The 10,656-nt window shown below is 39.2% G+C and overlaps 2 protein-coding genes across 3 annotated transcripts in view; both read left to right on the plus strand.

Annotated features, from left to right (window-relative positions):
* The window catches only part of ACBD6 (acyl-CoA binding domain containing 6), a 203,191-nt gene extending 192,877 nt beyond the window's left edge, over window positions 1–10,314 (plus strand). The window contains exon 8 of one of the 2 annotated variants that reach the window (XM_007096192.2): window positions 10,013–10,314. In XM_007096192.2, coding sequence (XP_007096254.1) covers window positions 10,013–10,167 — 155 coding nt within the window. In that variant the 3' untranslated portion in view covers window positions 10,168–10,314. The remainder of the gene's footprint in view (window positions 1–10,012) is intronic. The other variant, XM_007096193.2, reaches the window with a different exon arrangement.
* LOC102958799 (oligosaccharyltransferase complex subunit OSTC-like) lies at window positions 1,070–2,863 on the plus strand. Its single transcript, XM_042975538.1, has one exon. It carries the CDS (start codon window positions 1,887–1,889, stop codon window positions 2,238–2,240), a length of 354 nt encoding a protein of 117 aa, XP_042831472.1. The 5' UTR covers window positions 1,070–1,886; the 3' UTR covers window positions 2,241–2,863.
* Window positions 10,315–10,656: the final 342 nt, after the last annotated feature.

Raw genomic sequence — 10,656 nt, forward strand, 5'->3', positions numbered from 1 at the left:
GACAGAGCAAGTAGATAAAAATTTAGCAAGCATATGAAAGAATTGAACAATACTAACAACCAACTTGACTTAATTAACATCTGTAGATCTCTCTAGAACATCTATAGAACACTCCACCTAATAAACAGAATACATCATTTCAAGTACACTTGGAACACTTATCAAGATAAACCATATTTAGGCCATAAAACAAACTTCAACAAATATTTTAAAGTTTTCCCTGAGACCACCACAGAATTAAATTAGAAGTCATTTACAAACACATATCTGGAAATCTCCCACACACACAATTGTGCAAAACTTCAACACACTTCTAAATAACTCATAGGTCAAAGAAGAAATTCCAAGGGAAATTACAAAATATTTTGAACTGAATGAAAAGAAAAACACTCTATCAGAATTTTGGGATGCAGCTACAGTAGTGCTTAGAGGGGAATTAAGTGCTTTTATTAGAAAAGAAGAAAGCTCTCAATGACCCAAGATTCTACCTTTCAAAAGTTAGAGAAAGAAGAGCAAATTAAGCCCAAGACAAGCATGGGCATAAAATAATAAAGATCAGAGTAGGGGCGCCAGGGTGGCTCAGCCGGTTGAGTGTCCAACTCCAGCTCAGGTCGTGATTTCACAGCTCGTGAGTTTGAGCCCCGTGTCCAGCTCTGTGCTGACAGCTCAGAGCCTGGAGCCTGCTTTGGATTCTGTGTCTCCCTCTCTCTCTGCCCCTAACCCACTCGCATTCTGCCTCAGTCTCAAAAATAAATAAACATTAAAAAAATTTTTTTTAAATCAGAGTAGAAATTGTGGAAATAGAAAACCAAAAATCCATGAAATCATTGAAAATCTTTGAGATGGTTAATAAACCTGGTTGGCCTCTAGCTAGAGCAATAAAAAATAAATAAAGTACTATTTTCAGGAACAAAAAGGAGATGTCACAAACCATACAGATATTATGAAGCAAATAAGGGGACATTATGAGCAACTTTATAGCAATAAATTAGATAACTTGGAGGAAATGGACACATTTCTTAAAAGACACAAAGTCAAAAAAGAAATTAATAACCTAGATAGCCCTATATCTATTTATTAAGGACATTGAATTTGTAGCTAAGAACTTTTCCACAACAAAATTTCCAGGCCCCAGTTGCTTCACTGGTGAATTATACTAAATGTTTAAGGAAGAAGTAAAACTAATTCTACACATCAACTCTTTCAGAAAGTAAGAGAAGGAATACTGTCCAGCTCATTCTATTAGGCTGACATTACCCTAATACCAAAACCAGAAAAAGACTCTAGAGGAAAAGAAAACTGCAGGCCAATATCTCCCATGAATATAATGTTATATTGTATATACAATATACAAAAAGGATAATAAATCATACTCAAATGCCTTTATCCTAGGAATGCAAGGTTGGTTCAGCAATGGAAAATCATTGTATTTCACCATATCAACAGATCAAAACCAAAGCAAAACATATGATTGTTTCCATATATGTAAAAAAAAAAGAAAAAACAGTTGACAAAATTCAACCTCCCTTCATGATTAAAAAAAAAATGCAGCAAAATAAGAACAGAAGGGAATTTTCTCAACCTGAAGTAATTGATAGCTAACATGATTCTTAATGGTGAAAGGCAAAAGGCTTTCCTTCTGATCAGAGCAGGCAAATATGCCCACCCTCCCCTTTGATTCAACATCATACTAGAAGTTCTAGTCAGTGCATTAACCAAAGGAAAGAAGTAAAAAGTAGATGGGTTTGAAAGGAAGAAATAAAACATCCTTTATTCACAGATGCCATGACCACCTACGTAGAAAACCCCAAAGAATCTATTTTTTTAAAAAATAGAATTAATAACTCGAGTTCAGGAGGTCGAGAGGCTCCCCTGCCATTACCAAAATGGAGACTTTGTGCTGGGTCCTGTTCTTAGTGCTTGAATGCCCCAACCTGAAGCTGAAGAAGCCACCCTGGGTACATATGCCATCGGCCATGAGGGTGTATGCTCTGGTGGTGGTGTCTTACTTCCCCATTACCGGAGGAATAATTTATGATGTTATTGTTGAACCTCCAAGTGTTGGTTCTATGACCAGTGAACATGGACATCAGAGACCAGTAGCTTTCTTGGCCTACAGAGTAAATGGACAATATATTATGGAAGGACTCGCATCCATCTTCCTGTTTACAATGAATGGGAGGTTTTGGTTTCACAATCCCGGACCAATCGAATGCACCAAACATTCCAAAACTCAGTAGATTTCTTCTTCTATTCATTGGATTTGTCTGTATCCTATTGAGTTTTTTCATGGCTAGAGTATTCGTGAGAATGAAACTGCCGGGCTATCTGATGGGTTAAAATGCCTTATGAGACAAAATCTGTAGATATTGGATTTGTTCCTGTTAATGAAGTTTTAAAGGCTGTACCAATTCTCTGATGTGAACTACGGAAAAGAATGAAGCAGCAGAAAAGAAGCATCTAGTGAAAACATAGAAAGCATGTTAAAGCTTGAACTAGAATGTCTTCTTGGTATCAAAGAGACAAGCTTATCACAGTATTTTTTCCTGCTGGCCTATGCCAACGTACAAACGATGTTAAGTAGCATTTTCCTCTTAGTTTTTCATTTCTTAGAGAAAATATTCTCCATTTCTACCACCTTAATACTGAATAAAGTGATAATTTTTTACAGCTCCCTTAACATTTTTTGGAGAGGATATTTGTGACTCCAAATTAATGTAAAATCAGGAAGTGAGATACCATAAGCTGGGAACTCTAGACAGATGATCAGCTTTACCTGTGGTGCTTTGCCTTTAAATAGAGTGTGTGCTCTGGAAAACAGTGTGGAGGTTCCTCAAAAAATTAAAAATAGACCTACCCTATGACCCAGCAGTAGCACTGCTAGGAATTTACCCAAGGGATACAGGAGTACTGATGCATAGGGGCACTTGTACCCCAGTGTTTATAGCAGCATTCTCAACAATAGCCAAATTATGGAAAGAGCCTAAATGTCCATCAACTGATGAATGGATAAAGAAATTGTGGTTTATATACACAATGGAGTACTATGTGGCAATAAGAAAGAATGAAATATGGCCCTTTGTAGCAATGTGGATGGAACTGGAGAGTGTGATGCTAAGTGAAATAAGCCATACAGAGAAAGACAGATACCATATGGTTTCACTCTTATGTGGATCCTGAGAAACTTAACAGAAACCCATGGGGGAGGGGAAGGAAAAAAAAAAAGAGGTTAGAGTGGGAGAGAGCCAAAGCATAAGAGACTCTTAAAAACTGAGAACAAACTGAGGGTTGATGGAGGGTGGGAAGGAGGGGAGGGTAGGTGATGGGCATTGAAGAGGGCATCTTTTGGGATGAGCACTGGGTGTTGTATGGAAACCAATTTGACAATAAATTTCATATATTAAAATAAATAAATAAATAAATAAATAAATAAATAAATAAATAGTGTGACAGTATGTTATTTCAGATGTGTCTGCAAGACCATTTCCTGCACAATAAGGTGTATGAAAGGAGCAGAAATAATTTTTCTAAGACAAACAAATAATAAAAGAAAATAAACTGAGTTCAGCAAGTTTGCAGGATAGAAAATCAGTTTACCAAAAAAAATTCCTATACACTGGTAATGAACAGTTGGAAACTGAAAGTTAAAAACACAAGGTCAGTATACAGATATCAGTTGTTTTCCTTTATACTTGCAATGAACCAACTGGAAATCAGAATTTTTAAAAATACAATTTATAGTAGCCTCAAAATTAAATTCTTAAGGATAAATCAAAATAAATGGACAGAGATACTGTTGTTCATTGATCAAAAGACTTGATGTTGTTAAGCTCTCCATTCTCCTCAAATTGATTTATATGTACTCCCAATCAAAATTCCAGCAGGACTTTCTGAAAAAATTTACAAGCTGATTCTAAAAGTTACATGGAAAAGCAAAGGACCCGGATGGAGGACACACCCTTACTTCAGGTTACTATAAAGTTACAGACATTAAGACAATGTGGTATTGGTCAAGAGATAGGTGTATAAATCAGCGAAACTTGGTAGATAACCCAGAAATAGACCCAATTACAAATGCTTGCTTGGGTGATCAGTAAAGAGCAGTTGTAGGTTCACAGCAAAATTGAGGGGAAGGTACAGAGATTTTCCATATACCTCTTACCCCATGTATAGTCTGCCTCTAAAGAACCTTGTTCTAAAGAACAAACATGCTCCCTGTGTGTTTCTCCTTTACTCTCACACTACTACCACACTTCACTGCTGGTCACTGTGTGTTGTGAGTTTTTCCTCACAACAAGCAATTCTCTGTGATACCAGCTGAATGTTCTTCCACTTAATTCAATTCAGACACTATCTACCTTCCCCTCAGTCCCACAAGACTACACCTCTGCCTTCAGATGCCAGTCCCAAGTCCCAAGTTGTTACCTGCACTTCTGACCAACCATCTATAAATTGTGGTTTCATGACCCCTTCTTGGGTTTGATAATTTGCTAGAGTGGCTCCCAGAACTCAAGGAAACACTTAGGTTTACTGGTTTAATATAAAAGGATATGATAAAGGATACAGATGAACATGGAGATGGAAAAGATACACTGGACCAGATATGGGGGAAGGGGAACAGAGTTTCCATGCCCTTACCAGTACCACCTGTTACATATTTCCAGGTGTTCAGCAGCCCAGAAGTTCTCTGAACCCCATACTTGGAGGATTTTTATGGAGGCTTCATTACATAGGCATGATTGATCATTAACTCAATCTCCAGCCTCTCTCCCCTTCCCAGAGGAAGGAGGTTGAAGCTGAAAATTACAAGCTTCCTTTTTTTTTTTATAACTTTTTAAATGTTTATTTATTTTTGCCGCCCGGGGGCGGGGGGAGGGGAGGAAGTAGGCAGAGACAGAGGGAGACACAGAATCCCAAGCAGGCTCCAGGCTCCAGGCTCTGAGCTGTCAGCACAGAGCCCAACATGGGGCTCAAACTCACGAACCATGAGATCGTGACCTGAGCCAAAGTCGGACACTTAACCGACTGGGCCACCCAGTGGCCCCATGAAAATTTCAAGCTTCTAATCATGGCTTGGTCTCTTTGGTGACCAGCCCTCTTTCTGAAGCAATCCAGAAGCTCACCAAGAGTCACCTCATTAAAACAAAAGATATTCCTATTATCCAGGAAATTCCAAGTGATTTAGGAGCTCTGTGTCAAGAACCAGGGTCAGAGACCAAGTATTAGAACAAAAGTTGCCTCTAGTGCTCTTATCACTTAGGAAAGTCCAGAGGTTTTAGGAGCTCTATGTCAGGAACTGGGGACAGAGACCAATATGTATTTTTTCTGTTATTTCACACTCTGTCATTATCAACATCTCCAATCAGAGTGGTACATTTGTTATAGTTGATGAACCTACATACATAAAATTATTCTCATAATTATTAAAATTATTATCATAATCACCCAAGGTCCAAAGTTTACATTACGGTTCACTCTCATTGTGTATTCTATAGACAAATGTAAAATGACATGTATCGATCATTATGATATCATACAGAGTATTTTCACTGCCCTAAAAATCCACTGTGCTCTGCCTGTTTATCCCTCTCTCACCCCTGCCTCTGGAAACCACTGATCTTTTTACTATTTCTGTAGTTTTGCCTTTTCCAGAATGTTCATATAGTTGAAATCGTATAGTAGGTAACCCTTTCAGATTGGCTTCTTTCACTTAGTAATAGGTATTTAAGGTTTCTCTATGTCCTTTGATAGCTTGATATCTCATTTCGTTTTAGTGCTGAGTAATATTACACTGTCTGGATGTATCATAGTTTATTTATCCATCACCTATTGAAGGACCTCTTGGTTGCTTCCAAGTTTTGGCAATTAGGATTAAAGCTGCTGCAGACATTCATGTGCAGATTTTTGAGTGGACGTAGGTTTTTGAGTGGATACCAAGGAGCATGGCTGCTGGGTCATATGGTAAGGGTATGTTTCGTTTTGTAAGAAACCACCACACTGCCTTCCAAATGGCTGTACCGTTTCGCATTCCCACCAGCAATGAGTGAGTTCCTGTTGCTCCACATCCTCACCAGCACTTGCTGTTGCCAGTGTCCCACATTTTGGCCATTCTGGTAGGTGTGTACTGGTATGTTCTTTTAATTTGCATTTCCCTGATGACATGATGTGGGCATACACTTTCCAAAAGCGTATTTGCCATCTGTAGATCTTCTGTGGTGAGGCCTCCGTTAAGGTCTTTGACCCCATTTTTAATCCAATGCTTGTTTTCCTGTTGTTGAGCTTTAAGAGTTGTTTGTGTATTTTGGGTAGTAGTCCTTTATCAGATGTGTCTTTTGCAAATATATTCTCCCAGTTTGTGTTTGCCTTGTCATTCCCTTACCATAGTCTTTCGCAGAGCAGAAGTTTTTTTATTTTAATGAGTCCCAGCTTATCAATTCTTTCTTTCATGGATTGTGCCTTTGGTGTCATAGCTAAAAAATCATTGTCATACCCAAGGTCATCTTGGTTTTTCTCCTGTCTTATCTTCTATGAGTTTTATGGACATTTTCTAGTACCTCTACCAGTATTAGTAATACCAGTATTCCTAATATTTATCATGCCTCAAACCAAGATTATTTCTCCCCTTCCATCATTTTCTTCTTCTCTTCCCCTCCAAAAACTCCTGCTCTTCCTTATTATGGTTCCTTATTTTAGAGATAATGTGGTCTCCCAGACTGAAAACGTAAGTTATCATCTTTGGTTCTTACAATTCTTTTGCCCATTATCCTTTTGGATTGATTTGTTAACACTTTTTAGATATCAAGGATATTAGCTCTTGTATGTGTTATATATGTGAATATGTTTCCCAATTTATGGTTTACCTTTATATATCATATTTTGTGTGTGTGGTATAGCTGTTTTAGATTTTTATGTGTTCAAATTTGTCAATTTTAGGTTTCTATGTATTCAGATTTACCAGTAGTTTTCTTTATGTGCTTGGGTTTCATATCAAGTGCAGAAATACTCCGGCCATTTTATTCAATAGTAAACATTATGGTCACAAGCAGTGGGTCTGTAAGCTTTTCAAAAACCTATAAAAATATTTGAAACCTAAGATAAAATACTGTTCTTCCAAAAAACAACAGGAAAATCACAAAATATAAACACATGTTTGTCTATAAATATAACATTTTATCAGCTTTATTAATTATCAAATTTAGTGTTCATAAACATTTCCTTAAAGCCCATCCTGTACTTTGCTATCTCCTATCCACATGAATTTAAGTGGCTTATTCAATCCCTTCCTTAAAAAAAAAATGTTTTTATGTTTATTTATCTTTGAGAGAGAGAGAGTGCAAGCAGGGAAGGGGCAGAGACAGAAGGAGACACAGAATCTGAAGCAGGCTCCAGGCTCTGAGCTGTCAGCACAGAGCCTGACTTGGAGCTCAAACTCAGGAACAGTCAGATCATGACCTGAGCCAGTCAGCCGCTTAACCAACTGAGCCACCCAGGCGCCCCCAGTCCCTTCTTTAATTTTTTTTAATGTTTATTTTTTGAAGGAGAGAGAGAGAGAGAGAGCATGAGGGGGGGGGGCAGAGAGAGAGGGAGACACAGAATCTGAAGCAGGCTCCAGGCTCTGAGCTGTCAGCACAGAGCCCAATGTGAGGCTCGAACTCATGAGCTGTAAGATAATGACCTGATCATGCTTAACCAACTGAGCCACCCAGGCTCCCCCCCGCCCAGTCCCTTCTTTATATTCACGCTGACACTGGCTGATTTCAAGCCTCCTGAAAGAACTACCGTAGTTTCCTAATTGGTCTACCTGTCACAAATTTCTAGGCTGTCCAAGTCACTCATTGTAGAATTATCATCCTAGCACAGTGGCCAAATTACGCCACTCCCTTCTTTATAAATGCAAACTTTAGTATAGCATTCAAAACCACACTTTTGTCAGCATGGCTTAGTACAGCTTTCAAGGCCCTGCATACTTTGACTCAAGTCCAGCCTCTCTGCTTTTGACTGTCTGTATATTGTGTCCCAGAACCCACAGACAGTTCTCTGGGCACTCCCTGTGCTCTCCTGCCTCTGTTAGTGGCGTTTTCTCCCCCTGCAATGCCTTTCTGTCTCCACTTACCTGGAATTTTACTCTGTCCTTCAGAGCTCAGTTTACATATGAACTACTTGTGTTTTCCCTGATCCCTCAACTTCTCCACCCGCACCCCCACTTTTTTGCAGGTTTCTATGTGTGTGTGCGCGCACGCTCCACAATAGTTATTCTGTGTTAAGAGTGTCCAGTTTACATATTAGCCTCCCAGGTGTTAAACAAATTCTTCAGAGCAAGAATCTTAACTGGTAGGATTGTTACAGCATGTACTCAATAAAATGACCATTGAATCAAGCTTCCTACCCTTCTTTCTTTCCCTGTTTTTCTTTTTTGATTTGTTGTTGCTGTTATGTTACATCACACTGTGAAAGAGTATATAAAAGGTATATGAAGAATTTTAAATGTAACTTTAAAAAAATGAACCCACCACCTAGCTTAAGAAATGGAACATTGCCAGTATCTTCAAAACCTCCTGTGTGTGCCTATCCAACCATGTGACCTTCCCTCCATGGGCAGGTCCTTCCCCAAGATTAACACTATCCCAAATTTTATATTAACAGTTTCCCTTTTAGTTTTACTACATAATTGTCTCTCTGAACAATGGTGTTTAGTTTGGTCTATTTTTAAAATTTTGTTTAAGTGTAATCATACTGTATATATTCTTCTGACTTGCTTCTTTCCCTCAACATTATGTCCTGGAGATAAACTCGTGTGTAAAACCATAGTTCATTAGTTTTCAATGCGGTGTGGGATTTTATTGTAGAAGTAAACGGTATTTTATTTTCACGTTATTTTTAATGGGCATTTGCGTCACTTACATTGGGGTCTATTACGAATAGTGCTGCTACACACATTCTTGCACGTCTCCTGGAGACCCATGCACGAGTGTCCATGGAGGATGGGAATAAGAGCAGGATTGCTGGGCCGCAGGGCCTGTGTGTGTGCAGGTTTAACACGTAATGCCAAACTGTCGTCCAAAGTGACCCTACCAGGGCCCATCCGGAGGGGAGCTGCCCTTGTTCCAGGCTTCCTCAGTGCTTGGTATGGTCTGTTTTTAATTTTCACCTATCTAGTGGGTATGAATTGGTATCTTCTGGTTTTAATTTTCATTTCCCTGACGGCTAATGTGGTTGTTCATCTTTTCATATGTTTATTGCCATTTCTGTTTCATCTTGTATGAAATGCCTGGTTTTGCCTTTAGCCCAGTTGTTTCAGTGCCTCTGAATTAATGGATCTTTGTTTCCTTGCTGATCTGCGATGCCAGCGTCATCATAAATCAAGTTTCCATATATGTGCAGAAGAATAGATGGCTCTCCATTCTAGCCCTTTGGTCTGTTTGTCCTTCCTGGGGGCGATACCGTACCATCTTCATAATAAGTCTCCATATCGAGAGGTCCTTGTCCCCTTTCTATGCCTAGTGTGATTGGGGACATTTATTATTTTTCTAAATAAATAAAAGTTCTATAGATGGATGGTGTGATTCATAGGCTAGCTTTTTTGTTGTTGTTGTTTTACAAATTTTAAAGTTACTCATTTAACTCCCTCTTCAAAGACAAAACAAAATATTTTCTTTTACAATATTTTTAGCCTTTTGACATAGCCTGCACACCTGTCATTATTCTGATCAAAGTAAAACAAATACTCAAACACTGTTTTTATTCTTTCTCTTCGTCCCATCCTTAAGAATAGAGTCTGAAAACCTCACAGTTTTAAAAATGTGTCTGTTTGCTCCTGGGCAACCAAAAATGTGAATTTGCTTTTCCTAACCCTGGAAAAATCCACACTAATGGCACAGTTGTCGTCACACTGTGACGTTTCTTGCTGTTTGGGATCCCTCGTTGCTCGGCACTTGCCTTTCCTGCTGGAGTATAGTCATTTCTCTTGGTCTCATAGTAACCTTGTTTTCATATTTGCCAATTTTCCTGGCAGCTGCTGCCTGCGAGTTTTTAGACATTGTGGAGCTGCTGCTGAAGTCTGGCGCTGACCCCGCTCTCCCAGACCAGGACGGCTGCCTGCCGGAGGAGGTGACAGGTTGCAAGGCTATCTCTTTGGTGTTGCAGCAGCACACGACCGGCAAGGTATAATCAAAAGGCTGGAAGACCACAGTCTGTAACATCGTAGAGCTCCAGTGATGAAGGACACCTGCAAAAATAATACTTCTTTTAGCACCCATCTTTGGTATACATTGGCTAATAAAATCAGTTCTGAGGAACTGGGATTTTGAAGTCTCAGCAATTCATTCTCCTTGCATCCGTTCCAGCAAGTACAGTTGTGGTGATGAACATGTGTCCTGCGCATAATACAATCCAATTCTGCTGAGCGCGCGCTGAAATTTATCACTGTTCTAGAGGGTGGGGCAAGGAGGGGACGCCTCGTATTTCACAGTATTAAACATGGCTGCTCTTTTAAAAAAACATGCAGAAGCAAAATATGACCGACAGTGCTACCCTGACAGGGAAAGTTGCATGAAATCCCAATACAGTAGAGGTCAAGTGATCTTGTGGCATTTTGCACAGCTGGCCTGAATATCGGTAGCTAAAATGTCTATTTTTGGCAGACAGAATTGAGAAGAC

This window comes from Panthera tigris, chromosome F3 (genome assembly GCF_018350195.1).
Source record: "Panthera tigris isolate Pti1 chromosome F3, P.tigris_Pti1_mat1.1, whole genome shotgun sequence".
Lineage (NCBI taxonomy): Eukaryota > Metazoa > Chordata > Mammalia > Carnivora > Felidae > Panthera > Panthera tigris.